Below are 22381 nucleotides of genomic sequence, written 5' to 3'. Positions count from 1 at the left end.
CTCAGTTGCAGACAGGTTCTTTCGACAATGTCATGGTCACAGAGCAAGTCTTTTAGCCCCTTCCTTACGCATTTTCATTCCTGTTTCATGGGTATGTATTAGTTTTCCATCCACTTATTAGATCTGTTTTGATTAATTTCATTACTGAGCTGGCCTTCCCTTGACAAACCAGTTTTCCTCAACAGGAATTTAGATGATTGTTTAGATAACCCTAATTACAGCGTAAGAATCAACCTTGTACAGAGATTAAAAGGTAGAAGGTTGTGTATCCAGTGGAGTTGAAAGCTTGGTGGAGCTAACCCTGAGTTATGAGGTTCTCACGTACATCAGTGCAATGTATAAATTACACGCAAGCAGCCACCAAGTCTATTGGACTTCCTGTTGTGGATGTTTAACCTCTTACACAGAGTTGGAGAAACTCCAAATTGCAGGTGAAATTCCCTCTGCCTGCAGCCATCCACCTTCACCCATCCTATCCACTCAGCATTCACTCAGGTGAATATATAGACGTGTAGGATGTGTAGTCTGTGGTAGGTAATGAAAGTAAGGTAGGTAATAGATCTGCTGTAGCCCCTCGTAAGGTGTCAGATGCTGTTACTGTCCCGTTGATACCTGCTGTGGGTCGTACAGCCGTTCTGTAACGGGCCTGCCAGCTTCGAGTGCTTGTATATGTTCTTCTAGTCAGAAAGTGGGTCGTGCTGCCCAGCAGTGCTCTCTTAGGAATTAAAATACTGTAGTTAAAATGTTCCCAGCACTACCCTAGAAATCATAAGCAAAGAAGGAAGTTCAGCCTCCGTCTGGTGCATGAAATAAAAAAGGTCAGAAGCAGTTTTCTGGTCCTGTGGTGAAATGTGGTGGCTCTTATGCACTGAGCTGAAGTCTCTTCCAGGGAACAGAGGATAGCAAAGTACTTTTTGAGCTGTGCCTAGGTGTTGTCTGGAAGAACACTGAGGTGATTTTAGCCAAAGGTATGACCAGAAATGTGCTCGCAGGCAGTCAGCATGCTCATAGGCCAGAGCTCCAGTCTGCTTCCTGGACGTGCGTTGTTTACTAGCATAGACGCAGTTTTAGTGACTAATTTCAAGTTTTGCAGCTGGGATGAGGTTCAGAAAAAAAGGCCGCTTTCTGAGATTGGACACGTGTGAGTAATTACATACACAAACTCCTGTTGACCATTATTATCTCATAGTTTTTGTATATTCTCACGTGATTTCTTTTATAGTGTCTTGCCCTGTGGCTTGAATTATAAGATCTTCGCGAGGTAAAGACTCATTTTCTTCTGCAAATAGCATAGAAGAGCTGACTGAAGGCTGACAGACTTGCATATTTACATGCAAGCAATATAAATAATAATGGCATCGGGAGAATTCTGAACTAAGCATCGATACTGAAAGAAAAACGTGAATTCCCTATGTCGGAAAGCGCACACAGAAATGTCCTAGTGGGATCACTGTAGAGAAGGACTCGGCACCAGTACCCCCTTGTTCTTCTGTACACCATAACATAAAAACGCTTGCTTCAAATCCAAGAACATATTTGAACAGGTATTTTTAAAATGTGATTAATGGTTCTGCAGCACTTGGCACAATATTGTGCGTTTTCCACATATCTCTCCTTACCTCTTTAAATTTAGATGTTGAGATTGTTAGCTTGATTGGTTTTCTTTGCTATTGCTTCTTTATGCCTTCTAAACTGATGTAGCTGCTAAAAGACAGGTTGCTAATGTTGCTTTCCATTTTTAAGGTCAAAGTCTTATTATGCTGAGCCCAGAAAGTTAGCCAGTGCGCACTGGTTAGAAGAGAAGGAGGGGAGAGAAGGGGAAGCTATAACCTTGCTATCCAAATTTTCCTCTGCTGTTAGTAACACTTAGTACAGCACAATACCGTTGTGTGGATATTCAGCATCCTGCCTGAAATATTCATGTTACTAGTGGATTCAGCCCTTCCCTCGATAACATGATCTAAACTGGGAGTGTGTGCCTTGGTCACTGGCAAAATCCTAATAAACTTTTGGTCAAAGCTGGTATGCCCAAGTACAAGAAGGGAAATGGGCAAAAAATTAAAAATTAGTGGTTCAGCTCGTACATGTGAAGCATATACTGCTTTTACTAGAGTGACTATGTTTCCTTGTTCTGTGAGATTCTATATTGCTTGGGTTTTTTATCTTCTCCAAGCCCACATTGTTTCGACTTTGGCTCCCTGACCCTGCTGTGAAGAAACAATTCTTGATTCTTAGGCAACATTTCTGCCTTATCAGATGGTGAGGTTTCTAATAAATTTGTTTCCTTTACTTCAGTTGAGACACACACATCATAAAAATATGAGAAAATCTGAATTTAAGTGCTTAGCTTCTGACATGTAAATGCTTTTTCAATGCAATTTTTAAGCTGCCTTATTTTCGAGTATCGAAGAATTTCTCAAACACGTTGCTCTACATCTAGTAGAAAATAGTATATACAAAGATGCTGTGATAGAACAGATGTGCGTAGTTTATATCAATGAGATTCACCTTTTTTTTGGATCGAATTTTACCTTTGAATCGAGGATGTCTTCATGGCTGAGGCTCTGCATGGCTCTAGTCTGCCATAAACCTTGGCTGCTCTGAGCATAGTGTTTTTGCCCTTTTTGCTCGGGGCTCTTCATTTCTGCCCACTTGCTTTTTGCCCATGTGGATGTTTTGGTATCACATTGGAGGCTGGATGAAGGATCAGCCCTGACAGGAAACACTGTTTGTTTGTCCTGGTGCTCATTTTCAGCTGGTACAAGAGAGGGGAATGTGCTGGTGAGGAGCAAGGAGCAGCTGTTTTGGCAGGAGCCCATATTTATTTGGGAATAAAAAGACTGTGTAGGTAGAGCTTGTAATTTATATAATGAGTGAGCTCCACAATTAATCCAGCCTGCCTATTCTGCAGCTAACCTTCCATTAAGCAGGAGAAAAATCCCATTAATCTTCCTGTAGCTTCAGGTTCTTGGAGTTATTTTGGATAGGAAGTCAGCTCTGCTAACGTCACAGAGAGCAGTGGTGCGTGTTGTTGTTAGCTACCAGTTTTGAAAGCTCTTTTTCTGGGAGGCGGGGAAAATGGTAGTTAGACTCTTTGCTGTAAACTAAGACTATGGAAAATGTCAGCCTCAAAGGGCAGTGCTGCAGAAAGTGGAGAAGCAGAAGGGTTAGTATGAGAAGTTGTGCAATCTTTTCTATTTCCAGGGAAACTCGCCTCTGGATGGCAGAAAAGTTTGTGTATGTAGCCTCTCAATTCTGATGGACTGAAATGAAAGTCATAAAAGAAATGGAAAATATTTACCTGAGAAAAAATGTATCTTGGGAAGAAAAAAAAAAAAAAAAAAGAAAGAGGAGAAAAACACTAGATGCAGTTTGTCTGCTTTGCTGGGCGGTGATATTTTTACTGCTTTGAGTTGCACAAAAATAGCCTTTCTGTGTGCATGTTGTGATGATTTCATGCACTGATACTGAAGCATGAAGCAGATCATGTGTGACTTTGTTTTGTTTTTTTCGGAAGAGCGGAGGAGGGAAGGGAGCAAGAATGTGACACGCTGCCATAATTGCCCTGTTGTGTTCCTGCTTCTCCAGCACGTGCCATGATGTCACACCCTGAATCCAAGTTTGAATAGGTTTGGGGGCTGTCTTGCAGTCACTCGGTCCAAGAAAAACAAGGTTAATACTTAAAGGGATATATTTTTCTTTTGCCTACTCAGTGTGTGTTCAAATAGAACAGAATTAGGAACATAGAAGAGAGTGAAGTCAAGTGGCCCATCAAAATTTAAACCTGCTCGCTAATCCAGTCTTGTGCAAGGTGCTGTCAGGGGTGGAAGGTGGAAAAAGGCCCCTAGGAAATCCGAGTCTTGTAATATATGCAGCTCCCATTAGTTTACCTCAGTGGGTCAGGGCCTCTTGTAGTAACAAATGCCACTTCACATTCATGGGATTATAGTCTCATCCCAAATTTCAGCCTCTTCTATATAATGAAAGTATTTGGAAACATTGGATGTCACTGTGCAGATATAAGCTTAAAAATATATATCCCTGTGGCTGCTATGTTTCTTGTGGTTCTGTATAATGTTATAATAGAAAGGCAGACCTGGAAATTAATTTGTGTCAGGAAGAAAAAAACACAGCTCTTTAAGCAAAATGCCAACATAATGGGCTTTAATTTTCAGATCCCCAGACTTGTTGGTTCGGGTTTATGTTTTTTAACGTTTATTTTCAGTCTTAAATGTTTGAACATTGCAACTGGCAGAACTGCCAGTCTGTAAAACACTCAGCTGTGGCTGCAAACTGGATCTCTGTCTGAGGCACTGCAGATACGGAGTGGTGCAGCGCAGTGCCTGCACTTGCAGTAGGTCACTGTGACATGGATTAGTGAAAAGCCTAAGTTCCATGCTCTAAAAGAAGTTATGGGGGATAATGAGTAGGATAATGAACTGGTCATCGAAGCTCTCTAGTGTGCATATTGGTTTCTAAGGGGCTACGAAAGCATAAGTTGGTGTTCGAGTGGGTTAGGAGCAATAAATATGCTTCTCTTCAATATGGGAATTTTCCTGTTTCTTGTTAAACTGTTTTATTCAGAGAATTCAACTGACAAGCAGAGAGGCAGGATAGGACATTTCCTTTTGTTTAGCACCTGGACACTGAGGTATTCCTGCAGAGGCTTATTTCTGTCCAACTTGGTGCTTTTTCTGTAGAATGTCTCTTCTGCAAAAAGTATTAGCACAGCTAGAAGAGCACAGGGGCATTAGAGTTCTGGCTTTTGCTTTCTTTTTGGCAGGGGCGTGTTGGTTGGTTTGTTTTGTTTGGTTTTAATGACGTGTAAGCATAAGGGTCTCTACACTCTTATTTTGGCAGATCTATTTTCAAAGAGTATTTAACCCTAAACACTGAATCAGTGAAGCCACACCTCTGAGGAGTGACCTCTTAAAATCCGTGAGATGTATTCAAAACTCCCTCCTGTTTCCTAAAAGTCCTTAGTTTACTCTACATTGAACTGAATGGATGGATTATTCTATCTAACACAAATCCAAAGGTCTGGGAGCGATAGACTTCTTTTGCAAGTCTAAGATATGATATAGAAGTCTTCTGAAGGAGAAAGAAGTGCTGTCAACTTCTACCAAAGCATTTTGGAAGTACTTAATTTTTTTCTAAGACTGGGATTTAAACCCTTTCTGTTATTTAGGCAACAGGAAAAATACAGCACATTCTTATGGTGTCAAGAATTTGTCCATTTCTTAAATTTAGGAGCTGTAGACCATCAGATAGAGAAAGAATGTGAATTTCATTTTATATTGCTTTTCTTTTTTCCTTATCTTGGGCTTAGAAATTTGGTCAGAAATTACTGTGTTCTCGTGAGAAAGTAGTAATGTTTGTATTGCAGCTTTAATGTGCTGCTTCACTGCAAACAAATGTTATTTTGTTCTTAAATATTATGGCATCTACCCTGTTTTTGTACCACCTACCTAGGTCTTCAGTAAGCCTTTACACTGACAGGAAGGATATGATAAATGTAATTTTCTTATAAGCACATCGTACAGTGTATCAAAACTGATATTGTGTATGTATGGAAAGCAGTAAATGATACTGGAACAGGATGATGAATATCAGAATTTCATCCACTTTAACTTTACACTCCCTTTGAGTCCACTTGATGTGGGAAAGTCTGTTTCATAACACTTAAATTCACGTGAAAAATCAGCACATCTCATAGTGCTTTTTAACCAAGCATTTTACACAAACAAGAATTATTTCCCTTGCTGCAAACAAGGCTACAGTTGTTAGGCACTGCTGCAGAGCAAAAACTTCTGCTTTGTATGTCTGAAGTTAAAGCCAAGCCCGTAGCAACGGGCCATGCAGAGCCATACTCGGCTTGATCCATTGGGTCAATTAAATCTTTGGTGCGTAAAAATATCAAAGAGAGAAGAAAAAATACATGCTATCTATGCATATAGCGCTTGGGAAGCAGCATTAAGGACGAAGCAGAGAGCTTCATCACTCAGTCATGCATTAGAGAGCAGATCAGCTTTGTGTTAACATGCTGCTAGTAACGGATGTAGGAGCTGCATGTATAAATAATAATTTTGGCTACTTCCCAGCAAAATACTTGAGGGAGCTCCGAGCGCCTGCTTTGGCATCCTAAACGGAGCGGAGGCAGAGCAGGGCCGGGCGGCGTGCCGGAGCCGAGGCAGCGCGTGGGAGGAGAGGCCTTGTTTTGAGAAACCTCTTGTGGGGGCTTTGCCCAGGGCGGTGCCCACAGACGCCATTTCCCGAGCAGCACCCCGGGCCCGCCCGCTGCTGTGGGCAGGTGTAAACCCGGCCTGGGAGGAGGCACTGCCCACAAGCCGGTTGAATTCCCCGATCCAGGGGGTCGGCCAGAGCGAAGCAAGGACAGCGCTGAACGGAGCAAGGACAGCGCTGAACGGAGCCTGAAGGCGCCTGGTGGGGAGGGCTCAGCAGCGCCTGAAGAAACGTGCCTCTCCTGTCTTCCCTCACTTCCTATGTTGGACTTGGAGAGCTCAGCTGCCAAGCACAGCTGAAGTTCGGATGTGCCTCCTTGTAATGAGGCGTATAGCGCTTGCTTTATTTAGTCAGGGTCCAGATATGAGGACTGGCTTTGGCTATGTGAGCCTTTTTTTTTTTTTTTTTTTTTTTTTTTTTTTTTTTTTTTACCTCAAAAAAAAAAAAGGGGGGGGGGGAAGAAGATAATGATGATGCTATTTGTGTTTTACATAGTGATTTGAAGCCAAAGGAGCTTTTTTATTTTCTTTTCTTCCCAATTTAAGGAGCTTAGCTTTTCTGCTACTTAAGTATGTGTTTTAGCACATGGAGTGAGCTTGGCTCACCCTCCACTCACTCTTATATATTCAAGAGAAGAGGAGCAGGTGCTTGACCTCAAGGTGGTGGTTGGCCCACGTGGTTGAGAAGCAGGAAGACACTTGTTCTTGGTCCTTTTTCCCAGGGCTATTTCTTGTATAACTTTCATAAGGCATTCAGGGCTTCTTGGATTTCCTTCAGAAGACCAAGTGCTCCCTAATAACAACCTAGGGAGTGCAGTTTATGACTGAGAGTCCCACCAAAGTGAAACTTGGCTGTTCAGTTTTAGGTAATAGCATGTGTGTCTTGGGGAGCACCTATAATATGCCAAAAGGCAAATTCCAGAAAATGAGTCACTTGGTGAATTCAGTAAACAGTGCCTATATTTAAAATAAATTATTTGTGTTTTGTTTGACTGAAGCTGTTACTGGTTTTAACAATTAATTCTTTAACTTCCCTATTTTAAAATGAAAAAAAAAAAAGTTAACTTTTGTGATCACCTGTATTTTTGTAAGCAATTTTAAAATTTTATAGCTGTTGCAGTTACTGTCTTAAGGGTGGTATTTTTTCAGATGCATTTTAGAGTGAAGTCAGAGCACAGCTTGCAAATGAGTGTGGTGTTTTCTCATTTACACAGATCCAGTGTCCATCTTGCCAATTTGTCTGGTGTTTTAAGTGCCACTCTCCCTGGCATGAAGGTGTTAACTGTAAGGAATACAAAAAGGGAGACAAGCTGTTGCGTCACTGGGCCAACGAAATTGAGCATGGGCAAAGGAATGCCCAGAAGTGTCCGAAATGCAAGGTAAGTTATTTTCTGTTGGCTCGCAGGTCGTCTTCTCAAGCGTTTATTTTTTAAAATATTTATCCAGAGTAAATAGTTGTAGCTGCAACTCTGGGTTTAGAAATCACGCTTGCTGTGCCGATTCTCAGCTCAGGCCTGCGGAGAAAAGAATCAAATATTTTACATACCAATTCCTGAAATGATTCTGCAGACACCTTACATAAAATAAACATTATGGAAATTCTAAGAAAAGGTTCCATCTTATACTCATGATGTATGTGTGTTGCAATCCAAATTATTCCTGAAATAAAGCTTTGAAGAAATGTAATGCCATCTGTCGTGTTTTTGTTTGTTTTTGTATTTTTTCCTCCAAAATCTTGAGTGAATTCAGTAGCTGAATACCACAAAGCACTCTGTTGGCAAGTCACCTCTGAGAGACTTTAAGATTTGGCAAAACTAGAAAGGCTTTTTTTTTATTAAAGATCAGTCCTTCACAAGTCTTTCTTGTAAAGTAGTTTAATTAGTTTAGCAGTTGAAGAAGCAGTGCTCCTCTCTCCCCCCCCCCCCCCCCAAAAAAAAAACCCTCATTATTTTCTCTAGGACAGGCAGTATTTCCAACTAGTCAAATGAGACTGAGCAGCCATGGGCACCTCTCCAGCTGCCCTTAATGAAGCTGGCTCTTAAGTTTGCTCAGTGGTTCTTCATCCCCAGCTACTTGGAGGGGGTAGGAAGTAACAACCCTGAGAGCACTGTGGTGGGGGGATCTGTGGCTTTTTGAAAGGGTTTGAAAGGCTTTTTGATAGGTTTGAACCTATCGCTCCACACCTAACTCAAGGAGAGGACACAGTAAGAACTCTGGAGCATTTAGTAGGAAGTAAATATTGAATGGGAAGGGTTTTTTTTTTTTTTCCTCCCCCATGAAGTATGCTTTAGTCACACTTCAAACCTTGTCCTGAGCAAGTAGGATAGTGTTTATCAGTGTACTAAATATCTTACTTTGCTCAGGGCAAAGAAATGCCTCTGATGCTGTGGCTTGAAATTGAAAGATTTCAAAACATTAACCAAAATTCCTAAAGCTCTGAAATGAGCAGTCATTTGTTTACCCTTCCTCCCACGTACACGTGACATTGGAGCAGAATTTTAACGACTTGGCACTTGGTAAGAGTTGATAGGTTTGAGCCAGTTCTAAAAACGTTCGCTTTCTGGGAAGTCTTCACAGTAAAGTGCTTTCACAAACTTTGTTCCCTTTGGATATCCGTTTGTTTTTAATGCTTTGACCTGCATCCAGCTTCAGACTTTATGACAATGTGAATGATGTAACTGGAGAAATAAGTACATAAAGATAAGCACTAGTCAGTCTTGTCAAAAATAAATGGTGGCAAAAAAGAAAAGAAAGGTACTAAGCCAAGAAGTGTGAACGTGGAAAAGCAGGGGAGAGAGCCTCGCTGGCAGGGAAAAGGGGGAGGTACAAGTGGGGAAGAAAAAGTTGCAGACCTTAACATGTTTAATACTCTTTAAAGAAATGATGTGATTTTTTTGAAATATACAGTGTATAGCTGTTTTCACTGACCTTGAAAGAAAAAGCTAGACACTAAAAGCTTCTGCACTAAACAGTTCTTTTCCAGCCCTGAAGTTGGGTGAGTTTGGGTATTAGTTCCCAAAAAAGGTGTTTTTTTTTTGTTTGTTTGTTTGTTTTTTAAGGTTGTGGGGTTTTTTTTTTCTTCTTCTTCAAGTTAAAAGAAAATAGAACCTCTTGCATGGTGGGAGGCAATAGGGAAAGTTATATGGAAAGTTATTCCCCAAAATACCCTGTCGATGAGATAATGGTCTGTACTTAACCAGACGGTTGTCATGTTTCCAATTCAAAAAGAGTGAAGGAGAAAACAGGATTGTTAGCATAGGGGTTGATCTGACTTTTTTCTAGATCCAGGTAGGAGTGTTTCATGTAATGGCTATCCTAATTTAGTATGTGCTTATGTTCCATTTACAAGAATCTTTAATGCTTTGTTTAAAAAATGCAATAGTCTCAATTGACTAACAAATTGAGGAAAAGTCAAGATAAAATTTTAAGTGTCAAGATATTAGTAGTTGATCCTTACTCTAAAATGGAAACAAATAGAAACTGAAAGTAGAAAGTCTAATAGAGGCAGTCTTTCCTGACATGACCTCCAAAATTGCTAGTAAATTCCAAAGTGTGATACTGATTAGTGTCACAGATTTTAACTTTACATATTAACAAATATATTTTGGAGAATTTTACATGCCCAAACACAAATATACACAGACTTTATTTAAGTAGCTGTGTTACTGAGAAGTAGAATGCACGATTTGTTTCGTCTGGGCATGCAGGTGGGAAAATAGGAGATTGCAAGTGCTAGTAATCTTATAGTGAATATATAGGCAGATCCTTCAGCAAGTGTTCACACGTTTTGCGGTGGTTTTTGGTAAGCATTTTTGGAAGAATGTGATCCTTGGGAATGTTAATACTAATGGGTACTGTTAAAAAGCTTTAAATTTAATTACTTTTTTCTCTAGGTAGACACAGTTTTAGTGCACCTAACAGGAAGAGATTATTTTCAGCTCTAATAAAAAATATTGCATGTATTCAAAATATATTACTGTTATTTTGTGAATATATACCAGTATATTAATAGCAAGTTAATATTCTTTTATATATTTTAAAAGAATTATGGCACTTCTTAGAGTTTTTGTTTTGTTTTTTGTAGAGCCCTTCCAAATTTATCGTATGTTGATTTGAGATACTCAGCATAGACCATTTTTCTCAAGATTTGTCCAACAAAGCTGTGGTATTGTTTTAGATGCAGTTGGCTGACAGGTGGGAAATGACTGCATATCGTTAAGTGCCTTTTCATAAAACATGTAAAATCTATCTGCCTACCCCCTCACTAATTTGGGGGTGTGTAGGTTTTTTTGTTTGTTTGTTTTCAGTTTTTTGAAACAATGAGTTTCCATCAAAATGTCTTTCATCAGTGTTTTTACAGTATAGCAAAGCAAGGAAGTGCTTGCATTGGTATTATCTTACCACAGACCTCAAAAGTGAATACTGATAGAGGAAACGAAGTAGCGATGCTTACTTAGCTTTGAACACCAGCAGAAAATTCAGAAAACAAGAGTGTTAATAGAAATTAAGGAGTGTTTACTAACATATACGTGGATTTGCTTATCTGCTTAAAATGAATGTTCTCAGATAACTCAGGCATACTTTTTTAAGGTGTTCTTTGAATTCTTATTGCCTGGATTGAAGAGAATCTGTGCTTGTGTAGGAAGGGATTCAGTTGTGCATTAAGCTTTCTCCCAAAACGGACCTCCCTTTACAAAGGGTTTGAAGGCAACTCGGTCTCAGTTCATCAAGGAAAATATTGAAGTATTTCCAAGATCTCTTTGGCCACTGCTCATTCTCTAGAAGATTACTACAGTCATGTGTATATGTTGTGCAGCTGCCAAGTAAGGTGTATCTGCTAGGGCTCCCAAACTGTGTCCTCGAGCCAATCTGCTAATTCAGCTGTTGCCGTAAGTCCCTTAACTCCATGCACTTCACAGTTGGTGCTTTTTTTCTTTTTCTTTTTTTTTTCTTTTTTTTTTTTTTTTTTTTTAAACCCCTCTTGTTCCAGGGGCCCTTGAGTTCCTGAGGGGACTCGCCTGCCCGTGGAAGAGTAGGTCTGGCCTTGGATGGGAGCAGGCTGTGGGCAGTTGTTGCTGTGCGGGATAAAGCCGGTAATAGCACCTGAGTGCCCGGAGGCTGGTGGCAGTCCTTCCCTCTCATCTTGCCGCCTCTACCCCCTGCCGTGTTGCTGGGAAGCTCTGAGCTGATGAAGGCCCGAAGCTCGCTATAGCAGGCCGCATTCCCAGCCCCGCGCGCTCCTCTCAGTCCCCGCTGCCTGGCACATTCCTGCTGTTTCGGCCAACCGAGGGGGAACGTTCGTGTCATACCTGACCCATCGGCCATCACGTTCCCATCCTGTAGGTTTGCCATCCATCTCTGTCAGCGGAGGAGTAGCCGCGTGAAGCAGAGCTGAAGTTTCTCTGATGAAATGCCACTTGTCGGTCTGGAAGGCCGCCTGCCAGGGCTGTGTCGAGCTCATCTGACACTGTCAGTCTGTGCGCATGGACGGGCTCTCCATGCTCCACGATTAATTTTTTCAATAGATTCTGTCCTTATCAAAAAGCATTTTTTTTTCAACAAAAAAACTGTAAAAGGCAGGTAAAAGGAGTTGTTTCAGACTTGCAGCTTTTAGAGCATTATGCGTAGAAGTTTCTTCATAAACATTGTCCAAAAGTTTTGTAATATTACATCTGCATCTTCAAAAAGTAAAGTTCCCATAATTGCACTATGTATCTGTAAGAAAACAAATGCTGAGTCAACCTCATGATGCTTGAAGAGAGAAGTATACATGGGCGGGTGGGAAGTGGGCAGAAAGGTTAAGATAGAAGTGCGTTACTGTGAACCAGCAGATGAGGAGAGTAATCTCCAAAATCACAAAATCCTGTACAGTTCTCTGAATTTTACCTGTTGGCAGGTGCACCGAGAATTAGTTTTAACTACCTGTACTCTGCATTCTTTTACCAAAAGTAGTGTTACTGGAAAACACCCATTTGTTTCTTATCTACATCTATGAATGTGAAGCGCCAGTTTCAGTAGCATGCTGAGTGGGCAAGGCTTTTCAGACTTAAAAGTGCAAACACATTTGACCCTCTCATGAATTTCCAAAGCCCACAAGTTACAAGCCTCTCTTCAGGTGAGAGGCCAGTTCCTGGGCTTTCCACATCTCAGGTAAGTGCTTTGTTGCTGGCAAGGCCTTTTTAAGGAGTGATGTTTTGCCTTCACCTTCACCTCCTCACAAAATAGATATTTGCTGATACGAGTAAGGGGTTATGGAGGTGTTCATTGCAAGTTTTAACAAGTAAAAGTCAATAGGATGTTGGTTTTCATCAGCTTTGTAAAAAGAGAAAAATGCTTAGTGCTGTAACTGTATTTTTAGTTGGCAAGATTTAAAGTAGCTTTGTAATCATAGCTGCAGTATGTAATATGGTTTAGTGAAACATTCAGCCTCGGGGCATCCTTTCTTCTAAGATTCTCTGAATTATTAACTGAAGCCCAACAGAATCTGTGCAAAGTAAGTAAATGTACCAATTTTGCAGAAGAATGCATGGAGCTATAGGAATGGTAAATGAGTTAATTCGTACAGGCAATCGGTGGAAAGATGAAAGCAGAACCCAAGACAGCCCTGCTTTGCTTAATGGGCAAACATGATAGCTGGGTGCAATTTCTTTTAATGCAGTTGCAGATACTTTCTTTAAAAAGAAAAAATCCATTACTACTCTTCTCATTCATGCAAACAGCACAGTTGTTTTGGTTGCAAAATGCCAAACCAATTTGTAATGGAAAAGGGAGTGGGGCCACAGGTGCTACAAGAGGGAAACCCGTATTCGGTGGGTCAGGCAGAGTTCACGAGCTATATTTGCTGTACTACTGTTAATAACAGTTGGTACTGATGTGACTGCCTAAGAAATAACACAACTTGTCATCTTTCAAATCATTCAGTAAGAGGAAAGGGCATTTGGATTATCATCTGAGGCAAAGAAGTGGTTTTAACAAAGAAGAAATAAATAGAAAGCGCTTCAGTGAAAGTTTGGAAACAAATACAACTTTTATGTTTGTTTTTCTGTAAACACACTGTAGAAAATTGTTGTCTTAGAGGAGAGTTGCAGTATCGGTTAATGCAAACACTGAGTTAAGCAAGGGGTTGCTCACCGTGTCAACCCGTTGGACACGGTATATGCAGTATATACGGGGTAGCATCTACGTTCCTGTGCTTAGGGGGAAAAAAATAATCTTTTCTTTTTTGTTCTGCTCATAAAGATCCACATCCAGAGAACGGAAGGGTGTGACCACATGACCTGTTCCCAGTGTAACACTAATTTCTGTTACCGTTGTGGGGAGAGATACCGCCAGCTCCGGTTCTTCGGAGATCACACGTCAAACCTCAGTATCTTTGGATGCAAATACCGCTACCTCCCCGAGAGACCACATTTAAGGAGATTAGTGCGAGGCTCTGTCTGTGGTGAGTGGATACATGTACCTTGTAGAGAGCTGCACAATGAGGTGACTGGGGGGGAAAAATCAGTATGCTAAAACACATTGCTTTAAAGTAGAGGAGGCACAGACAGCTGCCCCCTTGTGTAAAAGGCGGTTTTCTAAAAATACTAAAAGATGTAGCATTTGGACACTATTTTTCAATGGACTCTGTATGAATTAAGTATCGTCCTCTATTCTTGTAATGTTTCCTAACCTTTTTTCAATAACATGTAATGACAGCAAGCAAACTTGAAAAGCAAAGCCCTAATTGCAGCGTAAGTCAGTCTCAAAAAAAGAATTTTAATTTGTTTCGGAGACCATCAAATTCACTTTATAGTGTATTCACCTTAAGTTTCATAGTGACCCCAGCTACTTGAAAGGACTTTTTATTGTGCAGTGGTTTCACAGAACAACTTTTGATGAAAATCCTCTGTGCAGTGCTCAGGCTTATGATGTGAGAAATTTCATTTTGTATCTTTATCTTTTTACATATGCCCATGTAACTACTGCTGTCTGCTCTTTATGTCCCTCTGCTAATGAATACGAATGAAGAAGCATCTACTCAAGCACACAGTAAAAGATGTGCCACATCGCGTAGCAGCTGAAACCTAGATCTACAAAAGCATCTACAGGAGGAGTTGACTGTTGCCAAAGTGCAGGTCATGGCATGATGAAATCTGGCTAAGTCTGAGCAGAGTCTGGTCACCCAGTGAAGTGTCTGGAGAGGAGCTGACCCCATGTAACACCTAGGGAAATGTTTGTCCCCAGAAGTGGGATTTGCCTGATGAGCTCAGGATAATCTGAACTACCCAGTAGGAGAGTGGGGAGAAGGAAGCATCTGAAATACCATATTTGTAAAGGAGGTAGTTCTCCTCTGTGGGCTTTTTTGGTCCTTGCTGCTAGTTGAGGACTGTCAGCTGAGGGAGATCTGACTAATAGACTTGCATGGTATCGCTCATGAGAAGATAGCAAAGCTGCCAAAGTGCACGTTCTTGGCTTTGATCATTCTGTTCAGATAAAAACCAGCTTAAAAGCACAACCATATATATATTAGTATTACTCATAAGAATATAACGCCAAAAGCTTGACTCCCAATTTGCTTTTGAACAAGGTGTATACCCATCTCAACCTTAAAGAAGCACAACAACCATTGTACATTGTATAACATGCTACAACATATTAGATTAGTAGAGGTATAAGGTATTGTGTAAGCTAGGAATTGTTATCAAACATTGTAGGAAAAGGTATGGGGGCCCATATTAAGAACTGGAGGCCTATTAGGGAAAGGTTTTTTGTTGTTGTTGTTGTTTTTTGTTTTTTTTTGTTGTTGTTTGTTTTTTTTTTTTTACTTTGAAACAAGTCAAAGAACTTAGAGATAATTTGGAATTTACCTGGGATAAGGAAATGCTTTGAGTTTTTCAATTGGATGATGCTGAATATAGAGATTGAATGAGTAGATGTCAGTAGCCTTGAGTTGAAAACAATACTCCCGAGCCAAATGTGTTCCAGGAAGAAAACCAAGTGATTTCCGTTTTAGAGTAATACAGAACCTGGCACAGAAGCTCGTAGGCCTGGTAATAAGAGTTGTTAGCTGATCCACAAAGTTGTGAGAGACCAGAAAACGTGGAGTGCGTGTTTAACAAATCATAAGAAATACAGCCCCATTAGCTTGACCTAAGTAATTTGCAAGGCTGTAAAATAAACTTAAAAATAGAGGTGAATTAGAGAGGCGGAAATAAATGGAAAAGAGGATAAAAATTCAAAATAATTGTATATGTTTGCTATATATTTTATAGAGATAAATTCCAACACATGAGAAAGTAACACTGGCACTAGAACAAATTGATGTAAACTGTTCATGAATAAATTTAGGCTTTAGATTGAAAGGCTGTTTCTAAGCACTTGGTAAGGTTTCAGAAGAGATTTCCGTAAAGTCAGCATGGCAATCAGTATAAATTTTTTTAAAATGGATCTTGGAGTTGCTGTGTGTGATAGCAAAAGATTATAGTTGGACATTACAAATACTGTGCTGCTCACGTGCAGAGTCATAGGTAATGTTGCTTCAAGATTAAACCTTTTATGTGCTGTGGAGATACACATATGAATAAGCACTATCTTTTATCACAAAATTAGATCTGCCAGCAGTTACATTATTACTGGTTTAAATTTTGCATTGGTTTACACTTGTGGTATCTGCACATGCAGTTTGCTGATTAATGTCAGAAACTGTGTATGCATGATTTTAAAATACATAAATTATTATTTTGTTTGTTTACAGTTTTTTGAAGAAAGTATTATGCACAATATTTTTCTCTTAAAAAAAAAAAAGGGAAAAAAGCTTTTATTAACAAGAAAGAAGATTAGTTTAGATGTGAATAATCACTGTTTGTGAGTATGCTTGGGCTTGCTTTAATTAGTGAGCCAAGAAAGGCTAGCAAAGTTCCAAACCTCAACCGAAATTTCTCCTAGAGTTTGCTGTTAAAACTTTCTCTACAAGACTCCTCTCCTCTGTCTTAATGTGTTATTTTCTCAGGAGGATGTTTGTGTTAATAGAGAGGAAGCCAATTGCTTTTGCCAAAAAACATACTAATTGCCATGTTTTTTAAAATAGTTTGTTAAAAACCATGTTCCTAATGAGCCAGAGTTCTGCGCTGATATCCAGGGCCCTAAGTCCATCAGGCTTCTCCACAGAGAAATTGGATTGTAGCTTTCATGTTTGATTGCATGAATAACTAGCAAAACACTCTAGGGCTCTATTGGTGTAGCAACTTGTTTTTGTGTAGGAATCAAGAATTTAGGCACGTGCTTTTCCTCTGTTAGATAAGATTTTAGCTATGATTAACTTGTGTGGGTTCTCGAGGGTCTTTGATTTACCCAGGCCTTTATTTTCCTAAGTAGGCCTCACGTGGTAAAGTCCTGACATCCTCCTCCAAAGACATGTCCAGCTCTGAGTAATGTCAGTCCAACTTGTGATTCTGCCACTTGAGGGCTGGAGGCTTGGCAGGAGCAGCTTTTCTGGTAAAACTTAAGCCTTCTTCAGCAGAATTTATCTTTTTTTTTCATTAACCGGGCAAGTGCAAACATCTGTGTAGCAGACCTTGTCTTCAGCAGCGGGCAAGGGGAAACAGGAGCGAAGTCGCTGGTAATCCAATAATCACTGCTTTAGGGTCTACCTTGCTTGAGGTTGGCATCTGCATCTTTGCTTGACAGCTGTCAATAGAAGTATGCTTCACCAGTTTATACAGTTCTTGTTTAATGACTTATAGTTTTGGTCTCCACGACATCTGTGGGCGTTTTGCTATAATACTCTATTATACATTGTGCAGAGAAAATATTTCCTTCCTCACTTGTTTTTTTTTTTTTTTTAAATTGCCTCTAGCTAATTTTAGTTGTTATTTCTTCCTTCATAAAATGTAGTAAATATTAATAATTTGTTCATTGTCTGCTGTCTTTATAGACCCTCCTTCAGAATCTCTATCATCATCTTTGATTTTGTTTTTGTTTGTAACAAAACACAAGCTCAGAATGTGGAGTGTGGAAAGAGGAGACTGGAGCAGAATACGGAGGAAAGGGTCACCATGAAGCATAGTGTCTAAATTTTAGGAACATGTAACCCAGTGAGGAAAAAAAGTAGGATTTACTGTAGTAAAATGCACTCCTACTTAGAGAATTTAACTTTTAGCTGCAAGTGGGAGATCAATGAAGTGTTGCTAGATATATTTTATCCTGTGAGATTTTTTTGTGTTCCTGCTATGGAGAAGTGTGCTCGTTGAAGTAAATATGGTGATCTTGTACAGTAGAGATTCTTTGGCACTTTTTTTTTTTTTTTAAACTTAATCCAGGTGGATGGGGTATATAAAAAGGAGAGAACATTTTATGGCAGATTCTGGCTTGGGATCGTATTTTCTGTTTAGAAGGTCTGTCCCTGCAGTCACAGAATGTTCTGTAATAAAAGAAAGGGAAAATCATTTATGGCAACATAAATTGATAGCATTAAATTTAAACATACTGTTCTTCATAAACCAGTGGCTTTGCAAAGAAAATAGAAGAAGGAAAAGAAGAAAATAAACTGATGGAAGAACTGATCTCTGCTTAATTTGATGGCATTTCTGCCCCCCCATTTTAGCCCGCATATGTTTTTAAAGGAGCTTTTTCCTGTGACCATGCTGAACAGGAAGATGAAATAGCTTTTATCCTACATTCCCATTGGACTTGGAGGTTTCACCCTCATACTGGTTAGACTCTGCTTAGCTAAGTTGTTGAAGGCAGACATTTAATTGTAACTTGAGTTAGATGCGAGTTACATTCCTTATTGAATACAGAAAGGAGAAACTTATGTTACACTGTCTTCAGTGTATTTCAGATGCCACTTTAAGTATCCCCTGCATTCAGCTGAGTGAATTATGTTCAAAATCATTTGCTAATTACTTGGATATAACAGGACAGAACATGTAATGCATGCTATTAAAGCAGCTGAAGTTTTTTATGCATGGTGTATAGCATTTCAAGTATGAATCTGAAGACAAACATGTTTTCAAATCAGGCTGATCTGCTGTCCAAAAAGCAGAGTGCATGGTTTGCTTTATGAGTGCACATTTGGGAGCACTGCAAAAGGAATTTTATTGCTTAAATCAGGCTGATTTATAAGAATGCCCATTATGCATTTGATTGTACATTTTAAAGTACAGATGGAAACTCGTATTAGAACTTAAATCTAGCTAGATATGACTGTCTTGATTTGTGAATGTGTACTTATAGTTGCTCTAGTTAAGCATATACTGGTATTTAGACTTGGAGAACTGAACTTTCCATTTTTCATATGCTGGTGATTAAATTTGTTCTCCAAAACTGGTATACTAGGGTTTTATGTGGAAAAGAATTCTCAAAGGATTTTTTTTGGTGTGTCTTTAAGGAAATATATAGAAAGTTATGCAAGGGGAAAACATTCCCTCATGTTTCCTAAAATGATTCCTCCTTTTGTGGAACAATATTGGTTTTGTGTATCAACAGCATGAAACTTCTCTGAAATCATCTGAAAGTCCTCAAAATGTAAATATTATGTTAATACAGAGGTCTCTATCGTCATGTTGAGTACCAGTATATGATGATTTTATATGATAAAAATAAAAAAAGATAAAGGTTTTGACTGCCTTTATAAGGGCACTGTATACAAAGGATACTGTGTGGATATACAAAGATATAATACATATATAATAATTTTATTTTTAAAGCTTAACATTTAGAAAGAATGCCTTGGTTAAACAAAGAAAGATATAGTTAGTGAATTGATTGTCCCATGAAAGGTCATTCCATCCTTTTAGATCATAGAACTAATCCTATTCACAAGCTGGAGGAAAAAGGCAAACATTAATGCTTTATTTCAGCTCAGAGTTTGTCAAATATGAGTCAACAAGATATTAAACAGAATTAGCTTAAGAAACATGATTTGTATCCGCAAAGAAATTACTTGCGTCAAAGCTAGCTTAGCCCTTCTATAGAATCTGGATTCTGTGTGCTTTAGTTTTCTATTCAAGTTCTTAATTTTGGTATCAAATATCTAACATTCAATTTATGTGAATAGTATATGGTATATTGTTATTAATAAATTATATAGCGCTTATGCCTTAAAACAGCATTTTATGAGTTTTACTTTAAAATTGTTGAAGGTGTTCCTAATGTTTTAAATATTTTTTATCACTGATTTTTAGTGCTTACTTGAATTTTCCATCCCTTGACATTCATTCTCTTGTCTACACTTCAATAACTTATTGAGGCAACGACAGCTTATGTGTATATATAATATAACTCGGTGGAGTCCCTAAAGGTCTACTATTAGGATGCCTAGCAAATAGAGTAATACCAATAGTATTGCCAATTTTTTTTTTATTCTAGGAATTAATATTTCCCAATCACAACACTCCTAAGAAATTTAAAAGCTATCAAAACAGAAGTGTGAAAAGGAGCAATTCATTGACTGCTGTAAATATTTCCAAAATAGCTCATTTTCCCTTCAGACTGCCCAAATTAGTGTTTCAGGTTGTGGAGGGGTTTACATCATTGCTGAATGAAGTAATCCATGTACTGAAATCTGATACAAGTGACTTAAGAGAGGGAAGGCAATGGGAATTAACTGGTTCTTCCTCCCTTTCTAAAGGTAATCTTCCAAGCTTAAGCTTAACACGGGGAATTGGTGAATTGCAAACCTCTGTTCAAACTGCTGGTGTGTGAGTAAAAGTGCTCGAGAACGCTGCATTTTCAGAGAGCTGAAAAGCAGCATCTTTGAGTCGCTTGGCTGACGCAGTGAGAATTATTCTGCCCATGGCAGTTGAAACTGAACTTTGAACCAAAGTCAAATACCTTCAGCGGTTCAAAAGGAGCTCTGCCTTCCTTCCTTGCCATTATACAGATGACTAAATAAAAAAAAAAGGTAGGGAATGAGAGTGGGTTTCATTTGGTCTCAGAGCCTCATGCTCTAGCTGATAAGCAGTACAACTTATTCATGTAGGAACAGCAACACAGTGTTTTAAATATTGATCCAAAGTAGGGCTGGCAGAGGTTAGATTTAGTCCTAAATGGCACCGGCACAGGAGGAGGCTCCCGTAGCCTTTTTGAGGGAGGAGAAGCACATTTAGATAGCAGCTGGTGGTGTTGCCTTGAGCCAACCTTTCCTCCCCAGAGATACGGGCTTGCTTGGCATCTTTCCAGAGCGCTTGTGGTACAATGGGACTCTGGAGAATCTCTAAAGCCAGAAGACAGTAACCTTATATCCTTCGTGTTCATGTCCGTGCCGGAGGATTTCAGAATGGATGCTGAAGTTAGTTGTTAATACCCAAAGCAAGCTGTATTGAGAGAACTGTGGTAGATAAAGCCAGCAGTGTGTGCAAGGACGTGGCTTTTTGGTGGTGATTTCTAGCTATACTGGCAGGCTGACTTTCCAAATAAGAACCTTGCTGAAGTATTCAAAAAAAAACCAACTAGCTTTTGAGAGGTCAAATTATCCAAATATTTATGAATGGTTGGAGAGGGGGAAATAAAATGCCTGCTTTGAATTGTTTAATGAATTTTGTGTTTCAGCTGGAAAACTACTCATTACACCCCTAATACTGGTTCTTGGACTGGCACTGGGAGCCATAGCTGTTGTAATAGGTAAGAATTACATGAATTACAGGAATGAGTCTGACCCTGATTTTGCCAGATTTTTGCATGACTATCGTTTCGGTATTTCCCTCTCTGAGATGGACAAACTGCAGAGTTTTTTAGTGTAAAACCTACACACTTTTTTTTTTACTAAATGGACTTATGTCTTCAGAATGTTAAAGCTTTATAACAATATACTTGCCTTACTTACATTTTAGGTCTACCTCTCTTCTCCGTTTCTCTTCCTCCCTGCCACCATTCTTTAATTGTTAAGACTTTTTTAATCCCAAATCCTTACCTGTTATTGTTAAAATAACAAAAATGCCTGCATAATCTATACCTAGTGCCATGGGCTGCCTGGCTTGGACCTTTCTTTCAGCACCCCTCTGGGACCCAACTTTTGGGTGTGCTACAAGGTGTAATTTTGCCTGTGAAAGTGCATAGCTGCTATTCATTTATATTGCCAGTAAGATGCCACTCACGGATCTTGATGCTTCGCAGCCCTTCACCAAATTTCTCTAAGTCATTGGACCTTTAGGGTGAAACCCCATCTCTGAAGCATATTGGGATGATGGACCTTTGTTCTGATATGATAAAGTCAATATGTAGTATGGTATTTGCATCAATAAGATTGTACATAACCAGTCAGTATATAACCAATATACTGATAAAGCTTTTCTAGAGTATGCTTGCCATGATAAGGAATATATTGAATATTTATAGTATTTAGATGAAAATACACTTTCTGTAATAATACTCTGAGTTGGGCTGGCTGAGGAGGTATGTTGCTTTAGTGGCTTTTTTATGTCAAAAAGTGCAGCCAGTAAAGCTTATTTTGTTCAGCAGTCTGGTATAATCTATAATGAAAAACATCTTTTGCTTACATTAAAAATTAAATCTAAGAGGCTTTTCCAGGAATGCAGCTGCAGTAGTGCCTGTTCTGCCACCAAACTCCCACCCTGGGTCTGGCCAGATAAGAAAGGCAATCAAGGAGTGTGTACATTTCCAAAGACATTGATTACTGACAGTAAGGTGTTGCTTTTGAAACAATTACAGCAGTCCTTTACTGCCAGCACACTTGTAAAAGTAATCTCAGTGGCATAGCTGAAAACTGTTTTGCAACAATAAAAAGATGATTCATAGCAAGAACCTCACTAGTCTTTTGCTATGGTTGGTTACTGTGGTGGTGCCTGAAAAGCGATTCTTCGACATCTCAGTTGGTGGGGAGGAGAGGGGGAGATAAGATGCACTTTTTCTGTTGGTGTCGAAAGAATCTCTATTATGACAAGCTATTTTTCGCTTAGATAAATCTGATTTTTTGATTTTCTTTTATACTTTCACTCAAACAACTTTCTAAGATTAAAAAAAAAATCCCTTCCGGTCAAGAATAAACATTTTATTACGTAATGATCGATAAAGGATGCTTGTTTAAAAAAAAAAAAAAAGTACAGATACAATATGTTGTCTTTAATACTTGTGAAACTGCTTGAATTAAAAGCTAAGGGGATTTGGAAGGAGTGGGATTTGGGGAAGAAATAAACCCAGAA

At 39.2% G+C, this 22381-nt stretch overlaps 1 protein-coding gene across 1 annotated transcript in view; it reads left to right on the top strand.

The window, feature by feature from the left end:
* The window catches only part of RNF217 (ring finger protein 217), a 54146-nt gene that overhangs the window by 31234 nt on the left and 531 nt on the right, over positions 1-22381 (top strand). Inside the window, exons 3-5 of the mRNA XM_088530324.1 lie at positions 7457-7621; positions 13482-13683; positions 20772-20843. Of these exons, the coding sequence (XP_088386450.1) occupies positions 7457-7621; positions 13482-13683; positions 20772-20843 (439 nt within the window). The remainder of the gene's footprint in view (positions 1-7456; positions 7622-13481; positions 13684-20771; positions 20844-22381) is intronic.

This window comes from Tinamus guttatus, unplaced genomic scaffold (genome assembly GCF_059628265.1).
Source record: "Tinamus guttatus ecotype Peru unplaced genomic scaffold, ASM5962826v1 Tinamus_guttatus_pri_ptg000366l, whole genome shotgun sequence".
Classification (NCBI taxonomy): domain Eukaryota; kingdom Metazoa; phylum Chordata; class Aves; order Tinamiformes; family Tinamidae; genus Tinamus; species Tinamus guttatus.
This window is presented reverse-complemented; position numbering and strand designations above follow the sequence as displayed.